The sequence below is a fragment of the Diplotaxodon limnothrissa genome, linkage group LG15, assembly GCF_057381915.1.
Source record: "Diplotaxodon limnothrissa isolate DT_005_m linkage group LG15, D_limnothrissa_male_GT1.1, whole genome shotgun sequence".
In the NCBI taxonomy this organism is placed as follows: domain Eukaryota; kingdom Metazoa; phylum Chordata; class Actinopteri; order Cichliformes; family Cichlidae; genus Diplotaxodon; species Diplotaxodon limnothrissa.
Window position 1 is genome coordinate 4,898,432 of NC_140610.1, and position 22,229 is coordinate 4,920,660.

At 40.8% G+C, this 22,229-nt stretch overlaps 1 protein-coding gene across 2 annotated transcripts in view; it reads left to right on the plus strand.

The window, feature by feature from the left end:
- The window catches only part of plcb1l (phospholipase C beta 1-like), a 128,972-nt gene that overhangs the window by 71,546 nt on the left and 35,197 nt on the right, over positions 1-22,229 (plus strand). For both annotated transcript variants that reach the window (XM_085373228.1, XM_085373229.1), the window contains exons 4-11: positions 1,371-1,511; positions 2,756-2,835; positions 5,052-5,105; positions 6,859-6,934; positions 11,434-11,534; positions 12,264-12,430; positions 17,980-18,126; positions 19,306-19,463. In XM_085373228.1, the coding sequence (XP_085229354.1) occupies positions 1,371-1,511; positions 2,756-2,835; positions 5,052-5,105; positions 6,859-6,934; positions 11,434-11,534; positions 12,264-12,430; positions 17,980-18,126; positions 19,306-19,463 (924 nt within the window). The remainder of the gene's footprint in view (positions 1-1,370; positions 1,512-2,755; positions 2,836-5,051; positions 5,106-6,858; positions 6,935-11,433; positions 11,535-12,263; positions 12,431-17,979; positions 18,127-19,305; positions 19,464-22,229) is intronic.

The window sequence follows — 22,229 nt, forward strand, 5'->3', positions numbered from 1 at the left end:
TAAGTCCAACAATTGCTTTTTCTCAATGTGGGGACAATTTCTGTTGACTTAGGAATTTGCAGTTTTTATATAAGCCTTTAAAAATAAAACCCTTTGAGAGCAAGAAAAGCATTCTCCTCGGGTCTCCTGGGTTAAGTGAGTCCTCTGGTGTTTTTTTAGCAAAACATTTTTTCCTGTGATGTTGATTACAAGTTATTGTATGTATGGGGGGTTTTGCAGTTAAGCTGGAAATATGTTGAGACAGGAGGATGTTTTTTGGGCTTAAAACAAGCTAAAAAGCAAGGCTGGAAAACCCTCATGCTCTCATTTTTGGGGAGCTGTCATGGGGTTATTAATAAATAATAAATAACACAATAAATCCTGTGCTGACATCTTATTGGACATTTGTGCTTACATGTCTACATGTAAGTTCTCCATTCAATACTTAACCCACCTCTTTTCCTGCTTGTATAGCCTGCCATATGCACCCTTTACACAAACTGAGAATCGCTGGTGCTGTAGCACACGGACTCTCTACCTCTGTCCTCTAATTAATCAACCAAATCAGCCATCAAATAAGGTGCGAACTCCCAAATGTTAACCAGTCTTGTTTCCTCTGAGTTCATTCAGAGACTGTTTTTGTTTTGAAACAACATCACAGCAAAATGCCATGACACAGAGCAGTGCCGTCTCCCACTTCCTCAAAAAAAGCATTGCTCATCTTCCTCTGTGGCCTGTTTTATGTCATTTGCCATTTCGCTGAAGCTTTGTTTGGCCTGCTAGCTTTTAGATGCCGCTCTGGCTGCTCTGTTCCACCAAGGTTCAACGTGTGTGCAGCCCGGATTAGAGGCTAACATAAAGTGTTCAGAACTTGGGTTATGTAGCACAATTTCTTTTATCAACATGCTTTATTTGAGGCTTTTAATTGGAGCAGATATGAAATGAAAAAATACAAAAGCATTAGCCAATAGGATATCGAGCATATGATCATGTGACTTGTGACCAGTTGTTGCAATAATCACATGAGAGGAAAGGGCATTGATCAAGTGGGACATACGCAACACTGTATTAGGTCCCTGAATTAGAGAATCTAAAGCACTATAAATAATTTTTTTATGTAAACGAGATCATTGTGAAAGCTTATTAATTAAGTGTTCCTCATCCATGCCTGTAAGGGATATTATTTTTAAATATAAAAATTTTAAATACTTCTCTTTCTCCTAAGAAAATTATCATTACCACTCCGTGGCTGTCGATGTGTCATTGAAGGGGATTTTGTTATAGAAATTCATTCATTTGGTGACTTTTGTTTTTCATTTAGATCTGAATAGTTCATTTCTTTGTTATAACATATGTTTTTTTTATTTGTGTGTTTTTGTTTCATTGTAAAGGAAGCCAAGCTGCGCGAGCTGCTGGATAACAGCACGCTGTCGGGGAAGTTGGAGAGCAGGATGCTGACGGTTGTGAGTGGCACCGACATGGTGAATATCACCTACCTGAACTTCATGGCGTTCCAAGAGGAGATTGCGAAGGTAAAAAAAAGAAAATCATGCATAGCAGCAGTAAACAAAGTAACTACTTTTTTATTGTACATAACCTGGACAACCAAAAACAACCACAGACAGGTGAAGTGAGTAATAACTTTGACCTGTGCAGTGGCATCTCCGGCATCTACAGTGGTGAGTGGGGTATCTTAGCCAGTAACTGGGCAGTCAGGGTGAGGTTGTGTAGCCCTACCCATGTGCCTATACTCACCCATCATGTGGGCAACCAGGCATCATTCACCTGGAGAAAAAGAAGGCAGCAGGATGCACTATGTGAAGAATAGTGCATCGTAATAATTGTATTAATGTAGGGTCTTTACCTTACAATATAAACTGTTTTGAGGCAACTGTTTTTGTTTTGTATTATTTAAATAAAATTGAATTGAATTGAAGGCAAGCTGCCAGAAACAGTGTGATGCTCTGGGTAATGTTTTCCTGGGATTCTTGGATTCATGTGGATGTTAATCTTAAACGTACCACATACCTAAACATTAGTGCAAACCAAGCTCGTGTCTGAATTGCAAAGGTACTCTCTGACGACATTAGAGTTTTTCATAGGGGCAATGAGTCGTGGAACACCGTAAAAAGTGCTTGGGAATGCTTTTAAGGAGCATGACGAGGCTTCCAAGATGTTAACTTTGCCTTCAGATTCCACAGATGTCAGTTCATTTAGACATCTGTGGGATGTGCTGGAAAAAAACTAGTCAGATCTGTGAATCTGCTGCTGATGAATTAGTGAATCTACACCTCGATGGGTCACAGCTGTTTAGGCTCTTTGATGGGGACTTGCTCTATAATATGCATGGGGTTTTAATTTTGTGCCTATTTTTTGTATTTGCTATTAAACTAAGCCATTAAAAGCAATAAATAATATTCTCAAAGAGTGAAAGCATTTCTTAATAGTTTATTTTTAATTGATTTAGGAGGCTTTAGACGGAGGTACCATTTCTTTTTTTAGGATCATGGTGAAAACCTGGATCATAAGTTCATCATCAAGTCATTTACCACTCTGGAAAATTATGAAAAATGATCAGCATACCTACTCAGTATGCATGAACTTCATTTATTCCTGACACATGGCAGCAGAAACTGAACACAAACTTCCAGCCTTCAGCAGTTATCAGCATCAAAGCACAAATGAGTTCACCGCCGCTCTCTTTCCTGACTCTAGGTGTGTGTGTGTGTGTGTGTGTGTGTGTGTTAATGTTGTGTGTGCGTTTTATTTCCTGCAGGAATGGGCAGAAGAGCTTTTCAACCTGGCGTCCAACCTCTTGGTGCAGAACATGTCCAGAGAGGCGTGCCTCGAAAAAGCGTACGTCACCGGATGCATGCACACGCGGACACATGCGCACGCGCACATGCAAGCAGTCTCGAACAAAATGTAAATCTACAGTCCCCAAGATAGATATGAAAATCGGGTCTGCAAGCACTAGAAATGTCACTCGTAGCAAGAGTCACATTAGGGACCTGATGTATTTTACATGAACAAAAATGGTAAAATGTTATGTAAAAATCTTGCGAAACCATCATGTAGCATTTACACCTTCACCAAAGCACATTTGTGCTTACATTGTTCACACACTGCAGTGTACAACGCAGCCTGAGCCGCATTTTTCACACATCAACGGAGGAAGTAAGAACAGACAAAAGCAGAATTATCAAAACAGCTGGAAATATGTTTATACCAGTTTATAAAACACCCTGCATGCGTCAGTTGTCTTTTTATTGCTTCCCATATGTGAGTGTGCATTTGTTTGGTGCTGTAGTGTTTGTTTTGTGTTACAGTAGTGACATATAGTAGATTCCAGGCTGACTCGGTGAGCTGAGCTTTGGGTTGAATTGGGAAAAGAGAGGAAGAGAGGGCAAAAAACAGGAAGCCAGTATTTTGTCAGTTCCAGGGTATTACATAAATCACTGATTATCCTTATCAGTGGCTCTATGTCCATGACCGCTTTCATCATCCTTTGCCCTCGTGTCACCTCTGATTCCGAGTGAAGCTCACGCAGAGTGAGCGTAAATATGAACACAAATCATTTTTTGCTGGACTCTGCTCGCCGACAACTCCCAGCTGTCTGCTGTTTATCAGTGAACAGAAGCCATTAACGTGCACCCCCGAGGAGCTAATTGACTTATGAGACAATAAAACTGGTCATCGACCACATAGTGCAGATAGAGTGGAATAGAACTGAATACAGCAGGTCTCGCGGTCACGTCGGTTGCTCGCAGCAGCAGTTCTTGTACACTCCTTGCTTACAAATAAGGCAATTCTTCGCCATACCGCTGCTGCAGCGCGAGGATGCTGCCTCCCTGAAGTGATGTTGATGTTTCTCCGCGTGTGGTTAATTCTCATCGCTGTCTGTTAAAGCAGTGATACTGATTTTGGGTGGTGGGTTTTCTGAGGAGCGGCGTAGCTGGGCAGCTTTCTCATCAACAGGAAACTAAACAGAACCCAGCAGGTTTTTTAAATGACCACTTGCTGAAAGGTGTTGAAATCAGTACAATTATAATTGAATACTTTCCTTGGATAACACAGCCCTCAATTACCAAACATGGCAGGGTTAAAACTGCGTGTTTTACTCTGTGTTGCTCTGTGACTATGTCTGGAAACTTGGAGTTGAGCAGCGTCATCTAACTGCTTATGTCTTTAGCATCATCTAATGAAGAAATGAGTAAATGAGTAACGTCTAGGATTAGCTAGAGTGGGAACATGAAAAAGAACAGAGAAAGTAGTGAGGTAAACAGAAAAGGAGACAGTGAGTAATCTGTTTCCCCCTTTCTCCAGTGTCATAATGAATAATACAAGCATCTCTGAGTCAGATGGGGGCATTGAAAAACACCTCTTCCCTTCCTTGTTTGGGAGCCTTTCAATCATTCTCTTTAAAAAGAAAGAAAGAGAAAATAAAGCCTCATGCAGTGCTACTGGCTAACTTTATCCCAACCAAAACTTTTGTTTACAGCTTTTAAAAAAGAAGAAAAAAAAAAACAACTCCCCAAACTTTGATCCCAATTGACAATTAAAAGTCACCAGCCTATTAGCCTGAGGCAGTCGCCAAGTTCTGTCAAGTGGACACTGTAATGGATATTAATTATTAGCCAGCAGCCACTTAAAGCCCAGCCTACAATGATGGCTCCTGTTGCAGCCGAGCTATTTATAGGCCAGGTTACACGCTGCCTGTGCATTGCTGCTGCACTGCTCTGCCCTGCCAGCGTTCAAGACTTCCAGGGATTAGCCCACAGTTCTGACCTCCCGTGTAAACGCCGGCAGATATATCCGCAGTATGCAAAGAGAACTCCACTCATGCACAGTCAGCCACTTTAAGATATTTGGATACGTGCTTTTTATCTCTTTCCGATGCATTACGTACGAGTCTGCAAACCTGGTCATGGCAGACAGTCATTTATGTCAGTCACGCATGTAAGATCAAGCAAACAGCCCCCACACATACATTAGACCTGATGAAGAGTGTCACTCACACTGAATAAACTGCTATCACGAGCTGCTGCTGATGTGTGCTCTGTGCAATGCAGATACACCCGGCTGAAGCTGCAGCTAAACCCTGAGGGAAGAATCCCCGTCAAGAAGTAAGTCTGTGTGACTCATCCACCCCCCCACCACCACCACCACACCCCTCCCCCATCCCCACAACGGCTCTGCTCTTTTCATCGGTGCATAGTTTCCTCTGCCTTTTTGCCTTCTCTCTAAGCGTGCAGATGCTTAAACCTACACTTTGTTTTTTGCATATTTATTAGAATATATTACCCATTCCATCTGTCATGACAATATTCATTCTTGTTCTCCTTATCACCACTTTTCATTTATCTCACGCTGGGCCCATTTCACCCATGTGATTTTTTTATTATTATTATTTTTTAAACTTTAGTCTGTGTCAGTTTGTGATTTATCTGAGAATTTCATTTTGTATATTTCAGTTTCAGTTTGATTTATCTGGAAGTTTGTCATTGCCTCATTGAAAATCCACCTCTCTCCATCTCCATTAGTCAAGTTGAGCTTTCAGGCAGGCGGGCAGCAGTGAACCTCCATGATAACCTCCCTCAGAGCCGCGGAGGAAAGCAGTGGGTGTCAACAGGGAGAGACACTCCTTGCTGTTTAGGGAATTAACCTCCTAGCTAGGAAGACATGTCAGTTTGACTAATGTCAGCTTGATACTGCTCTTCCACTGAGCGTACAGTAAGTGCTGGTGGACCTGCGCAGGCATACCTCTGCAAGCAATTAAAACAGGCTATTCCGAACAGAACCAGACCTAAATGTCCTGCTGTGGCTGCAGTGACACTAGAGTCCACTGTAAATCACTTTTATTGTCTGTATACACCGGAATAAAACAGATGACAGAAGCTTGAAAACACAGATGTCTGTCGGCAGTGTTTTTCCAGAGTTAAATGAACCGAGACGCTGATGATGTGACGATGTGATGTGATTTGAGATCATTTTGCGTTATTTACATGCGCACATCATAAAGAAACATTACATCTGCACGCCTTTTGTTTATTTATGCAAGAAAAAAGATGCTTCTGTTGAGACAGACTTTATAGCATTACAAGCACAATGACATGATAATAAAAATTATGACAGCAATGATGAAAATTGGTGTGATTTGCAAAATGATACCATTGCCGGGAAGCTTTCTTTCCTCATCTTTGTTGGGGCCTGTGTGGCATCGCATTCATGAAGACTTGTCGCTTTTATGTACACAAGTGGCATTTGCCATGGAAAACTTTGCAATTCACTGTAAGCAGTATTAAAATCAAGATATTTTCCATGTTTAAATGTGAATATTAAAAATATTAAAACTACACTATTTTATCTCAGTCCACCCATCTATCTATGAGAGCAAACATATTAGGAACAGATTTATGCTGCTGCATTATTGCACAGCTTCCTAATGCTCCAAATAAGCTGAATCAGTAGCTCTCCAACTATTTCAGCATAAACAGAAATTTACTGCGTAACCTTTATGAATGTAAAATTCATTGCAAGGCTGTTAGACTGCAGTATTTAAATCCTGATGTCCCATCTTCTACCCCTCCCTTATTATATTGCATTTCTTTCCCCACACAGGCATCATCTGAGTCTAATATTTGTCTTTAGTGTTGCATTCTGTCCGGCCTGTAGTTTCACCCTTTTTATTTTTTTCCATTGCCTCCTAAGCTGTTGCTACAATATTACATTTTCACAGAATAATCTTAATATGTGTCAGTTAAATGCTGTGACGAATTCATCCGTTTGACACACAGCCTTTAAAGGAGTGAGAATTTCTCTCCGTGTGTGGCATTTTCTGTGATTACTCATAACAGCATGTTTTTTGTCTCCCTACAGTATCTTCAGGATGTTCTCGGCAGACAGGAAACGAGTGGAGACAGCGTTGGAAAGCTGTAACCTCCCTTCTGGCAGAGTGAGACTCCAAAATACTGAAGCTCTCTGTTTTTTTTTCTAGTATTACTGTCGCCTCATATTTCCTCCGTCCCTGAACCGGCTTCTGTCTCCATCTCATCCTGTCTCTTTTATGTACAGTTGCCTTCATCTTTCCATCCATCCATCCATCCATTTCTGTTTTGACTATTCAACTCATCTCTTAAAACACAAACTGATTGCGGCTGTGCTTATTCGTCTTATTTTCTGGATATCTGCATGAGTTCCAGCACAGAATGGATTTAGCCTGGGTTGTAATGCAACAAATAGACCCAGTGGGAGCAATAGAGATGACAAAAGCTGTTTTATCGCTACCTTTTTTTAGATGCCACTAGAGAGACGCTGCACCCTAATGCATAGAGGTGCAAACAGTGCTCTGTATTCAAACAGTAGCAAACAATTTTCATCCCTAGAAGTGGGAAACTGCTGTTCGGTGCTGCTCTGAACGCACACTTGATATGTGTCTAGTAAGGCAAACACACTGTAAAGCTAATTGGAATTGGGTCAGGTCACTTTCAGATGTGACTGAACTCATATAACGTGTTTACATTTAAATTACTCACTGAAAAGGTTATATCTTAGGTTAAGTCTGTAGTGAAATGAAATGCATTTTGGATATTCAGCATTTTCAATTGGTTAAAATCAGAATATATAACATACCTGATGCAAAGCACAGGTGTTCTGTGTGCATACAAGTGGGCTTCAGTTTCTTTTTCTGCAGTTTTCTTATCAAATCCCAGAAACACTGATTCCCAGTAAATGGTAAATGGCCTGTATTTGTATAGCGCTTTACTAGTCCCTAAGGACCCCAAAGCGCTTTACACTACATCCAGTCATCCACCCATTCACACACACATTCACACACTGGTGATGGAAAACCTCATTTGTAGCCTCAGCCACCCTGGGGCGCACTGACAGAGGTGAGGCTGCCGGACACTGGCACCACCGGGCCCTCTGACCACCACCAGTAGGCAAAGGGTGAAGTGTCTCGCCCAAGGACACAACGACTGAGACTGTCGGAGCCGGGGCTCGAACCGGCAACCTTCCGATTACAAGAAGAACTGCCAGTAATATAAAATGTATTCAAAACGCAATAAAAGAACCTTTGACCATGTACAATAAGATCTGATGGCACCCTAATTTTAAATGTAATCTCAGCTGATTATAGCTACTTATTATTTTTAATCTGATTAGCGAATTGTGGCCAACTCTGGCTACAATCAATGGCTTCTGAACACAAATCGAATTAATATATATATAAATAAATAAATATACACACACGGGAATACAAACACACGCCCACAGTCAGAACAAGCTATACATAATTAGCATAGGGAGAGAGAGCAGGAGGTAAAAACCGATTGCTGTATGAAGGTCTGCTGGGATTTGCTGTTATTCCATTGCACAAGTAATTACAGCTAAATGGTATTGCTGTTAATCCCTCAAACGCACACACTCCCAGGCAAAAGCACATACACAGCCCAGCTCGCACCAATGTCTTTTGAATGACTCACTGAGTCTCAACAGGGCTTGACCTGCATCCCCCCTACTTCTGTGCATCCTTCCTCACCTCCCTCCTTCCAGGTCTTTTCTAAGACTGTGTGGTTCTGCGCTGTTTCTTGCTGGCAAAATGCTGTTCCCTGCTGCTGAGCACGCTGTGTCTTTATCATACCCGTTTGCCTCTGATAGCTCTATAAGAAGCCCTGACGCTAAGTGCAAATTGCAGGCAGTCATTTGCTGTTTGTTATTTGCATCTCTGCAATTGCTTCAAGAGGGCCAACTATAAGACGGCAGATGGAATGACAGATCTGTGTTTCTTTTAGTCACATTAGTGAGTTAGTGGATAGATGTCTTTACCTCAGCAGTACTCTAACTAGGAAGTCTGCACAACATGAAATTTCTTAGTATGCGGGGAAAGTTTAATAATAAGTAAGTACATTTAAAACCAAAGTTCTTTACGCCAAAATAAAATAGAATAAACAGGTTCCTAAAAAGGTATGGCTATGGCTCACAGGGTTTACATCAAATAAACCAGTAGCTACCAATCCACCAGTCACAGTTCCAGAAATCATCAGTTTCCAAAGGCTTGAAAATATATGTTTTAGTTTTATTTATCTGTGAAACTTCTAATGTGATTATCCCAAAGTTAGCCTGTATTTTAATAATAAACAGAGTTAAGGAGCCCAGGTTATTCTTCGACCTCTCAGTTAATATCTGAGAGCCAAACAATGTGGCATCAGTTTCTTCTATCCAAAATTCACTCATTGAGCCTTCTTGTGGCACAGTGATATCCAAGATCCAAGTGTAAATACAGTTAAATCATTAAGAGATTCTATCTTGTGAATAATTTGATGTAGCAGGAGCATGTGCAAAGCATAAAGAACAGACCCCTCTGGAGGTCCAGATTTTATAATAGCTAATGCAGAAGAGTATTTTCCAATGTTAACTGTTTAATATAGGGTTTAAACCAGTTAAGAGTCAAACCCTTAACTTCTCCACAGTGCTCGAAGTACTCCATGCGTAACTCAAGGTCGACAGTGTCAAAAGCAGCACACGACTCCACATAATTAAGACAGAACAACCAGAATCTGCAGAATATCAGAATATTGTTTGTTACTTTCAAAAACGCAGACTCAGTTCTGTGAAAGGTCTCATAAACATTGTTCTCGTGTAGGAAGGATGACAAATAAACAAACCTTTCTTAAATTTTAGTCAAAGATGCAGTTTTGATATAGTATCAATAACACTCAGAAGATCCACTTCCAAATTTTTATCCTTTAAGTAGGACTTGACTACTGCATGCTTAAAAGGAACTGTACAGAAGTGAAGTTTGCATTTATAATTCTCAGGACATCACAACCTGATGTAAAAAATATTTCCTCGTCAAACCACGATAGAAGAACAGAAGGGGAACACGTCATATGAGAAACCAAGTCTGACTTCACAGACGCAAATAACCAGATGATAAGCAACAGAGTTAGCTCCAGAAATTAGAATATTTGCTCCAATGTGTCCAACCTTACTCTGAAAGAGGTCCTGAAAAAGGAAATACTACTACAGTGGCTTGCAAAAGTATTCAGCCCCCTTGAACTTTTCCACATTTTGTCACATGACAGCCACAAACATGAATCAATTTTATTGGAATTCCACGTGAAAGACCAACACAAAGTGGTGCACACGTGAGAAGTGGAACAAAAATCATACATGATTCCAAACATTTTTTACAAATAAATAACTGCAAAGTGGGGTGTTCATAATTATTCAGCCCTCTGAGTCAATACTTTGTAGAACCTCCTTTTGCTGCAATTACAGCTGCCAGTCTTTTAGGGTCTGTCTCTACCAACTTTGCACATCTACAGACTGAAATCTTTGCCCATTCTTCTTTGCAAAACAGCTCCAGCTCAGTCAGATTAGATGGACAGCGTTTGTGAACAGCAGTTTTCAGAGCTTGCCACAGATTCTCGATTGGATTTAGATCTGGACTTTGACTGGGTCATTCAAACACATGGATATGTTTTGTTTTAAACCATCCCATTGTTGACCTGGCTTTATGTTTAGGGTTGTTGTCCTGCTGGAAGGTGAGTCACCATGGGCCTCTTGGCCTCCCTGACCTGTCTGGTGTGTTCTTTGGACTTCATGGTGTTGTTGCTCCCAATATTCTCTTAGACAACCTCTGAGGTCGTCACAGAGCAGCTGTATTTGTACTGACATTAGATTACACACAGGTGCACTCTATTTAGTCATTAGCACTCATCAGGCAATGTCTATGTGCAACTGACTGCACTCAGACCAAAGGGGGCTGAGTAATTACGCACACCCCACTTTTCAGTTATTTATTTGTAAAAAATGTTTGGAATCATGTATGATTTTCATTCCACTTCTCACGTGTACACCGCTTTGTGTTGGTCTTTCACGTGGAATTCCAATAAAATTTATTCATGTTTGTGGCTGTAATGTGACAAAATGTGGAAAAGTTCAAGACGGCCGAATACTTTTGCAAGCCACTGTATATATATTTTTCTTAAGCAACAGTTACAAGGGATTTGACTAATTTTCAAAACGTGTAGAGCTAAGCTAAATTGGCTAAACTAAATAATTCTGTTTATCCGAAGATTATACAAATATAAAATTCACTTTACTGTGCACATACTCATTACTTTACATAGATATGCACAAGTAAGCGTCTCATAGATAAAGAAGATGCTACATGAAAGATTGCCTTTTTGTAAAGGCTATGTTAGGATCAGTGCATTAAACTGAAAATAGAGTTAAACACATTTTATTTAACTAATAAAAACACAGTTTTGTTGCACTGAGGCGTGCAAGAAAAGTCTTCTCCAGAGCACCTGTCACTGTGGAAAAAGTATCTTTTATCTATCAGCTTGTACATTTTAAATCCACTTTTTTCTTTTGCCCTTCCACAGTACGTCCGAACACTACTGCCTGCAATTTATTCACCTATCTTACTTTTGTCTGCTGCAGAATGACTCCATTCCCCAGGAGGACTTCACTCCAGAGGTCTATAGCATGTTCCTGAGCAACATCTGCCCTCGGCCTGAGCTGGACCACATCTTCTCTGAAGTGTAAGTACTGTGTTTCTCTCTGCTCTCTCTGTGTGGTAATAATAACCTTTTCCACCTCCAAAGAATACGGGAATTCCCAGTTTAAAATGTCCAAAAAAATCACAATTGATACATTTTTTTTCCCAAATCATCTGTTGCTTTTTTCATATTTGTAGCCTCGATAGGAAAATTTGGTTTCCCAGGTTCAAGCCAGATCCTTTTATCCATTTATAAGACGTTAATTAGCCCAGGAAAGTGTGTTCTAATGTCCCTGGTTGTGACTTCTCGAGCCTAGCTGGTTTGGCCTCTCGTGCTGCAGAAGCAGAACTGCCCTTTGGCCCAGAGAGACTGAGACCATCAGCCGAGGAAGCACGCCAGCTCAACCGACGCTACTCCAAGTCATAAATCTGTATTTTAATCACAGTTAAGTGAGGTAGCAGGAGAGCCAGGAGGATGTGGAGAGGATAATTTAGTCGAACAGGCTTGGATGCGAAAGGCGTTTTTAATGAATTCTCATAATTTACTCAAAACACAACATTTAATCCTGTTGTTTTGCATGTCTGCCGCTCTGCCTCGCCGCGTCTTTTTGCGTCTTAATTACAGCTCCTCCCCTCCATCGTTTTTTCCTTGTTTCATTTCCCCATATGCTATTTTTTAATCCCGTCCTTGCACCCACACCTTGCTTAGCAGCCCTTTAAGATGTTTTGTCTAATTTTTTCTAATTTCTGCCCCATTCCTTTCTCTGCTCAGGGGAGCCAAGAGTCGACCATACCTCACAGTGGAGCAGATGACAGATTTCATTAACAGTAAACAGCGAGACCCTCGCCTGAACGAGATACTCTACCCTCCTCTCAAACCAGAACAGGTCCAGCTGCTGGTTGACAAATATGAACCCAATGCTTTGCTGGCACAGAAAGGTCAGTGGCTCAAATTTCTGTCAATACAATCCCAGGCACACTGACAAGCTTATGTGTACACAGACATGCACGTAACACCTTTTAGTACAGATCGACTTCATGATAGTATGCAAGTGATTTATAGTAAAAACTATCGGAAAAACACCGGTACATTATGCCCGTTGTGTGTTTTTACACTGTCCTCCTCCACCAACCCTGCACTCCAGCCGCTGCCACCAATAAATTTGTCAGGGGTGTTGCCATAGAGACTGCTGGATGGTGTCCAAAGCTTTTGCAAGTGAGGGGACATAGTGGGGTGCCGAGGAGTCTGTAAATACCAAACACTCACAGTCAAACACACATCACCGCCATCAAAATGTTCCACCTGTTCCCAACTTGTGCTAAAGTATTGCAGTTGCAATACTCAGAGAATACAGAGTATTGCAGTCCTTGGGATGAATTTTCTGGGATGTCCACTCCTGGGAGGAGTGTGGCATTGAGTTAACACATATTTGAATGCTCCAGACCAGCAAAGTGCCAAAACCTTCCCACCTCCTGACGATCAGTTATTCAAGTGCTATTTACCCTTTTAATTTCACTGGAAGCAGTTTTTCCCAGACTCTGGCAAAGGCTTTCTTCTTCACATGTCTTTATCTGTCTGTGTAATATAATGCAAGGCTTTGTACCTAAAATTGAAAGGGCAATAAATAGTTTGCCTGGTTCCTTTCAAAGGATTAAACTGCAGTAAATCTAAAACGTATAAACCTACAGTTCATTTTTTAGTTTTATGTGCAGGACTTCAGCACCATTTCTTGATCTGCTATCATTTCACTTTATTATGTGTGTTGGCTTCCTAATTGCTGATTTGCTTAATGTGACCTATATGTTGTCTAAGCAGTAACATGTTGTTGTTGTTGTTGTTTAAACGCACTCCTCTTTTTTTCATTCCCAGGTTTAAATTGTATATAGATGTCAACCATCTTAATTAATAGAAGGACTTTAGTTTTAATATTTAGAGTATTAGGAGTGATACAGAATAATATATAAAGAAATGAGATGGATGCGTCTTGGTGAGCCAGCACTCCTGGACATGCTGTGCTTTCATGATGTCTCAAGTGTCAGTAGACCCAGAGCTGCCAGTACTGGAAAACATCACACTCCAGATATCAGGCAGCAAGGTCTTATATTTGCCAATTCAAATTTTATCTGTGCTAGAAAAGCATCTTACACAACTGTGCCAAAATGGATGAGTTATCGTACGCCGTGTACGGTTTATTATGAGCAAAATGCTGGGTTGATTTTTCTCCCCATAGTGTCAAACCAATCGCTGCCTTTGAATATGCCATCTATAGCTGTATTTAGATTATTTACTCTATATGTTTAGTTTTGTTAGTATATTTTCTCCTTCAGGGCTTAAAACATCAAAAACTGTTAAAGCTGGGAAGTCATCAATGCACCCATATTTCTTAGCTACGTATTCAAGGAGGGTTGTGGTGGAGAAGGAGTTGGAATACAGATTGATAATTCATCACAGAGCTTCCAGGAGTCAGATACTATGAACCTAATTCTTATCTTCTTTTTTCAGGTTTGTCTTTTGGTGTGTTAGTGTAGTGGTTAACACGTTTGCCTATCTATATGTAAAAACAAAATGCACTTGCAGTTAAAGTTAACGGTATGTCACGTGACTTCTACCTCAAATCAAACTGTGATAAGCTCAGCTGCGACATAAATTCAAATTTTACTAAAGGATTGAGTGAAGGTTTCGACAGAAGTATCGGTGGCTTGAATGGTTACCTCGATGTAGTCGCTGAGAGTAAGTAGTAAGCTGAAAAAAGATAAGAAAGCAGTCAAGTGAACATAACAGGTGGTTTTTACGAAGGGGTCCATATGGCAGAGCAGTAGAATACAGCATTTTTCCATATAAAGCTGCTTATTAATACTTTTTGTCATTATGCTGGAGATCTGGAGGATTAAATAATGCTTTTGTGTCAGGAATTCAAAAAAATGTCTTTGGTGCAAGAAGAGAATGATTATCTAAACATTTTATGGAAACTATACTAAACTAGAAGCTTTGTCTTTTTAATAATCTCCCCTGAATAAAGTGCCTACTTTACTCTGTTTGCACATGTGACCGAATAAATCACGGGTCCTTAAATTAGTTAAAAGTCATTTTTTAAAGCACACATATCCATCCTGACTGCCTAATGTTTGACTCTGATCACAGCCATGTGCTCATACTGTGATGTTGTGTGTTCATCCTGTCCCAGGCTCTCTGGAAGCATGCCCTTCCCTGTCCCAGTGACAGATTTCCCCACGTGAAGTATTTATCTAGCCGGAGGAAGTGCTGCCATCTGCTCTGCAGAGGGGTCCAGAGCTCCACATGCAACCTTCACACACACACATACACATAAACATAGTTTCTCCTCTTTCAAGGACACTCATGTTCGTAAAAACATACGTGGATTTTAGGTGGCATGAAAATTTTAGATACGCAGTCTGTGTTTAGCTCGGGGTAAAAAGCCCCCCTGTTGATGGATAAACAGAAAACCATATGCTTTAACTAAATGTGCTCCAGAAATGTGTGTATTAATGATGGTGAAGAGTTTTAGTCTTTATTAAACGTTTTAATGTTTCACTTTCTCCATTTGTGACTTGGAGATTTTGTTTATTTTTTTATTTTATACCTCTCATTCATGTCTTCACTGCTGAATCACTTTCTGTGACTGTTTCAGTCTGTGCTCTCTCAGATGTTATGACATCGTTTGAAGGAAGATGAATGAAATACAAAATGAAACGAGACACTTGGAGAATTTTTCATAATTCAAGAGTGGATAGTTGGCTTATTCACTTGAATGGTAGAGAGGAAGCTCTCTAGTCTTACGGGTGAAATTCAGAATCCATCTCTGTGTCCAATTTCCTCTCCTCTCAGTATGAGCCGTTATTGTGACCGGTAGCTAAAGTTTTACTTGGCTCAAATCTTCCTGTAGAATTTCTTCTCAGGTTTCACCTTGAGAGTAGCACTTGTATGTTCCCACTCTGGTTCGGCTGCATTACAATCCCAGCCGTGTCAACACAATTTTTCCGTGTTTGACCTACAAATGTCTTGAGAGATGGGGAAACTCTTTGTCTGCACGGAATGTGTGATACAAAGGTTAGACCTCAGCCAGGCGAAGGGAGATCCTGGGAGTCAGCAGGGAGTAAGACGCTGAGTGCGACAGAGCTCAGATGTCACAGACAGCAGCTAGCGTTAATTAGTCCAGCAACTCTGCAGAGGGCGGCACCGCATTAATTAGCATAAAGTGGCCAGAGGGACCTGCTGCACCCGTCAAGCTTGCATCACTTAGCATATTTAGCGTAATTTCAAGTAAGTGTGTGTGTGTGTGTGTGTGTGTGTGTAGGCAGGTGGAGGAAGTATTTTGCTTTGAGCAGCAACTATATGTTCAAAATTTAATTCATGAAGGCAAGGTGTTTGATGTGTATGGTAATGCGTATGGAAATATGATCTCGTGTGGATGGAGATGTGGAGCTTTTCATCAACCGCTTATTACTTATTTATTCAGTGTTATTCACTTTCTCAAGCACATTCAGTGAAGATTAGCTGAGTGATGGCAGCCAACAGGCAAAGCTTATCATGAGTGACCGTGACTACCAATCAACAACGAGGAAGGAACAGCTCCATGGGCAGCTTAGCTTCATCAGATCACTGTATTACTTAGTGATAATAGCAATATTAGCCGAAGCTAGTGGAGCCTGAAATGGAGAAAAGTACATTTATATGTTAATCTACCTGCTGAGCAAAGGGAGCCTTTTCAGACTTGAATTTTAATAATTAGAAGCATGTACTGTAACACAGTATTTAACTAGAGTAGGAAAACATTGAGGGACAGCCCTAAAGGAAACAACGAGTTTCCCTAAATGAAACGAAAGAAAGACATTTACCATCAGTCTCACACCCACTGTAATGCTTTAACCTCCTAGGACCTGGCGCTCACATATGTGGACATCACATTTTAGGTTGTCTAGACCAAAATACCAAATTTTGCTCTACAAGGGCTTGATATCCACTTAAGAGGACATTATACTGCCGCTGTTCTATCGAAATTTAAAGCAGGTTTAAAAAATTACGTAATTCTCTGTTTTTACATTCATCAGGTCCCAATCAGCCCAAATAGCAAAGAGAAATTAAAAATGCATGCCATGAAACAGTTCGGGTCTTAGGAGGTTAAAGGTGGAGAACAATGCAGGCACATGTTTACAGAAAACAAAAGTTGCTTTTATTTTATTAAAGTCACAGGTGAATGGGGATGCCAGTCCATTCACCTCCATTGGAAATAATGTTTTTATAAAAAGTGACTGACAAAAACACGCAAATGTTCTCATAGCCATGTTCAGTTATGTTGCAGTTTGTTAAAAATTTCATGTAAGGCATTGCAAAGGGTGGGGAAAAAAATCTGTGACACATATGCCACCATATGCCACGCACCATATTTTAGCTTGTGCAGTTAAAAGGATAAGGCATTCTTAATGTTTAACACGGTGACAAATCTCATTAAGAAAATTAAATTCCAACATTATGTTACTCCATCTGCCAGTACTTTACATCTTCCTTACCCTGTCTTTGGCACTCAGCCCCTTTGCCCATTAATTTCCACTGGAAAAACGAGACAATTCTGTGATTTAACTTTTAAATAAATTTCTAAAACTTTAGGCATCTGCAAATTTTCTTCAAATCAGAATAACTGCAAGATTTGGCAGATAGCTCTATACTGAGTCAGATGACTCAAGAAAAAGCAGATAAGATGATCACTGCAGTGAACAGTGAAGCGCGTGGAACAGCACACCTGCACTTTTTAGTTTACTTCTACTCTGATATTTTCCCTCCTTGTTGCGGTTCGTTTGTGCAGATGTGAACAAGGTAATCTGAGTTATTGGATCCCAAACTGCTTTGGAGTTTGTTTGGAATTGGACTGAGGCCGAGGAATCCAGAGCGGTTCATTTGTGGTGAAAACTCAATCGACCCAACCGCCAGGTGTACGCTTCGAGTGTGACCTAAACACCTTCCTGTAGCCTGGTGTGTTTTCTATTCTGCGATCCAGCAGAGCAGCACAGATGCGCAGAGAGTTTCTCTGTGTTATCGACTTGTCCAGAACACCTTTCTGGACAAGTTTACTTTTGTTCCTAACGCTCCAGACTCATCTGACTAATAACTGAAGTGAGCGTTCTCATGTGGTTTGCAGTGACGCAGTTGAGCTCACCTGGAGTTTACTTGTTTTTTCTGTGTGAAAAGAAACTAAACCACAGGAAAAAGACACAAGTCTACAAACTCATCAACTGATTTGGACCAAAGTAAATAAACTTTAGGTGTGAAAATGAACAATGTACAGAATAATCTGTATCAAGCTTTAAATACACAGTTAGCAAATCAGCTCATTGTTGTTTTGTAGTCTTTTTTGTGGAAATTGTTGCCATCTGGAAAAACAGAGAACATCACAATACAATTAGATTTGGACGCTTGAACCAAAAACAATGTTTTCACGCTTAGGATGCTGACTGCTGTTGTGTTCATGCAGGTCAGATCTCAGCAGAAGGCTTCACCAGGTACCTGAATGCAGAAGAGAACAGCATCATTCCTCCTGAGAAGCTGGACCAGAGTGAAGACATGACCTTTCCCCTCTCTCACTATTTCATCAACTCCTCACACAACACATACCTCACAGGTAAGCACGTACACACGTTAAAACTTCTTCTATCGGTCTGCTTGCGCAATCACGTTCAACTTGATTTTCCTCCTGACTGATTGCACAGGGAGATCCTTTATTCTCCCATAAATGAAAAGATCAGTCGTTCATTTAGAAATACAATTATGGTTGAAGTGAATACACTCAACTTTATACCTCGTGGGTCAGTCAATCAAATGCACCCTTGCATATCAGGCTCCCTTTCTTGTGTTACTTCTCAAGAGGTTATCCACTCAAGTCATGCCATGATACTTGATTCATTGATATTCATGAGTTAAATATTTCTTTGGACTGGTAGTCAAAGTAACTCCCTGCGGTGCACAAGCATGGCTGGCACAATAGAGAGGCCATTTTCTCTTCAATGGATATTAGAATTCATCTATTCAAATCTATTCTGGGGGGAACTGAAGAGCATTGAATCTTTGAAGTGGATCAGATTTCGGCAGCGATTGGAAAAAATTGAATTTTCTGTAATAGCCCAGCCTCATAGCTGGTGGAATGAAGAAATGAGAAAAACAAACACGAGGTCTTTTAATTTTCTCCTCACGAACTGTGTTTTTCTTTAGGTATTTTCATAGTGACTCATACTATGCTATTCTAATAGGGAGCAGAAGCGTGTTGCAATGTGGAGTCTATTTCTGTCCATGAGGCATTTGTGTTTCACAACTTCACACACAAAAAGAGCCATGCAGAATCATTAGTTTGATAACAGGACAAGCATTTCATGTTATTGACCGATCGTAAATTATATTTTAAAATTAAAGTAATTGTGAGGAAATATTTCACCTCATGGAGTTGCTTAAAGATGTCAATTAAACAAGTTTTTGAGAGAAAAAATGAGAAAAGAGTGAAGTAAATGAATGGCATCACACCAAGTGAGAACATAGCTGCCTCTCACTTTAACACACTTCCACTTATTTTGTGGAAACATGCTGCTAATGTGAAGAGATAATTGCTTCGCTAATGGTGACAGGGTGATGAGATTTGCCTGCTTCAGATAACGACAGTTGTATTGTTTTTACTGCATGTGACGAACAATACAGTTAATGAGCTCTTGAAAAGTGGGAGGATGTGCTTTTGTGGGCATCCTGTTTCTTTTTGGATCAACTTAGCCGATACCTGTAAGAGCTGTTTTTTGTGTTCGTGTGTTCGGTGCAGCCGGCCAGCTCGCAGGCAACTCTTCGGTCGAGATGTACAAACAGGTCCTCCTTTCTGGGTGCCGCTGCATTGAACTGGACTGTTGGAAGGGTCGCACCACAGAAGAAGAGCCTGTTATCACCCATGGCTTCACCATGACAACTGAAATCTCCTTCAAGGTAACACAAGGAGAGACGGTGATGGTGATATACGGGAGGGCTTGGTTGGGGGTTGGGAAGCAAAGGGAGCGTTTTCACGGAAGGGTATTCTGCTCAACAGATCATCCACCCACTGCTACTAACCCAACTGTTAGGGTTAATTTAACAATGCTGTGTTATTAAATTTAAACTTAGAATTAAATAACTTGTAAATAAATTTGGTTTATCCATTACTAAATCAGGTTTAAAAATATCTAAAGAGAAGAACACTGAAAAGCTTATAAATTAAAAAAAAATGCATAAATTCACATATTCTAGATGCAGGATTTCTCCACATTTTATCTTTAAAAAATTCTCAAAGAGTTCTTTCAGGCCAGCTGAATATGCTGTTAGCCATGTAAACGTACTCAGTTTTACAACAAAATGCAGAAGCTTTAACAGAAAAAAAGAATATTGTACACACTGGGAGGCGAGCGTGGATCGGGGCGAGCGTGGATCGGGGCGATCGTGGATCGGGGCGATCGTGGCTCAAGAGTTGGGTGGTCGTCTTGTAATCGGAAGGTTGCTGGTTCAAGCCCCGGCTTGAACAGTCTCGGTCGTTGGACAAGACACTTCACCCATTGCCTACTGGTGGTGGTCAGAGGGCCCGGTGGCGCCTGTGTCCGGCAGCCTCGCCTCTGTCAGTGCGCCCCAGGGCAGCTGTGGCTCCAATGCAGCTTGCCATCACCAGTGTGTGAATGGGTGGATGTCTGGATGTGTAAAGCGCTTTGGGGTCCTTAGGGACTAGTAAAGCGCTATACAAGTACAGGCCATTTACCATTTCTCTGTGTTATTTCATCTTCCAATAAACGGATCCATTGTCATAAACTCAGAATTAATCTAATCTGGTTTGTGAAAGCCACCACGTTGTCCTGCCATCATAAAGACAGTGGCCAAAATGGACAGACCGGCCACATACTGTACGTGGCACGCCAAAGGCAGAGAAGAAGAGAACCCACAGGCATTCACATGCCGTGGATTGATTCAAAATATGAACATCATACCTATAATTTATCATCTGAAAAGGGGTCCCTATCACCAAACAAGTGAAAACGCAAAGGACAACAGACCAGTGTTCTGAGAAACCGTCCTACTTTGGCAAGTCATCCTACCCATATGATTATTTGACGGTGACTTCTGACCAACTCTAACCATAACCATAACCATTAGAAATATTTACAATAGCTGAAGGACGGTTTCCGAGCTAGGATGGATTCCCAGAACACCAACGTCTGGAAAAAAGTCACCTTCTCCCTCCTCACTTCACGCCTCATCTCCTGAGCAGAAGTCAGAGCTCTAACACACAAAAATGTTCAAACAGGTTCTTATTTATTCCAGATATTGTCACAGTTACTTATTGCAAGCAGATTAAATATGGGAGCCTCCCCATTCCAGAAAGCTGACCACGAGCCGGCTAAACAACAGCATATGGTTATAAGCTAACATTATGCTAGCTAATCTTCAGCTGGAGTGTCCTAAAAATCACACTTTCCCTCGGATAAACAGTTTTATTATGTTCTTACATCGTGTAAGAAGTTATTCAAATAAAGCTTTGCTAATGCTAGCTAAAAGCAGCTAACAAAGGCTGACAGAAAAGTTTAGGATATCCTCAAGTCACCTCAGTGTCGCTGTCGGAAGTGAGCTTCACTGACTCATCAGACTTCCTTAACAAAGTTTTTACAGCCTCCTCGGGAGTAAATAGACATGTACACCAACTGAAATAAGCAGCCGACTGTCAGCCTGCACACACTACAGATGAACGGCAGCAAAAGTACTCAGATGACTGCGATCTACTGACATTTAGTGGTTAGATCTTGAACACGGTACTTTTGAAGATGCAAAATGAATTGGTTAACAAAGATTTAGAAACTTAGATGTAGATACCTTTATTTCTAATATATATATATATATATATAAATTCTGTGTGTTATCTTTACTGTAAAATCCTTCAGGACATGGTGGCTCTGTTGACTATAAAATCATGATACAGTACAGTCTCAAAAGGTTGATTCTGTTCATCTGGAAGTATCGTTTTCAATGGGAGAAATGTTTCGTCACTCATCCAAGGGACTTCTTCAGTCTCAGCTGACTGCAGGTTTCCCCAGTCCTATAAACAGTACATTTGCACAATGACTGAAACCAGCCCACTGAATGAACAATGGGCTGGGAGGTCAGTTCCTTGATCATTAATATGTAAAATCTCATGACCATTGATCAACAACCACTGATCAAAGCTCATTAATCAATGGCCATGAGTACCATTCACAGAGAGTTGGGGAATGACTGCAATCACAGCATTGTAAGATGATGAAAGATGGACCCTTAGCCCCCCTCCTCGATTCACAGATGGTATTGCCCTTTTCACGTAAATGGCCTCCTTGACTCCCCACTCAAACCAGCGTTCCTGTCCAGGATGTGTACATCCTCATCACTGAAAGAGTGTCCACTGGCCTGTAGGTGTAAATAGATAGCACACTGATTCTGTGATACTGGATGTGTCTGTCCACTTTTTCCCCACAATTTCCTCCCACACAAAGAGGGGGGATTCATCCAGCCTGCATTTTCTAATAAAAATTTCAATAACTTATCCCTCAGGGATGCAATACAGTATATTGATGTGTCAATATTTTGTACGTACTTAAGGAGGATTTCAGTCTTTATTGATCTGGTGACACATGTGGTCACTGGTGTCAAATAAACTGAATTATTTTAATAAAAAGAACCCATCTGAGGATTTGGAGGCGTGCA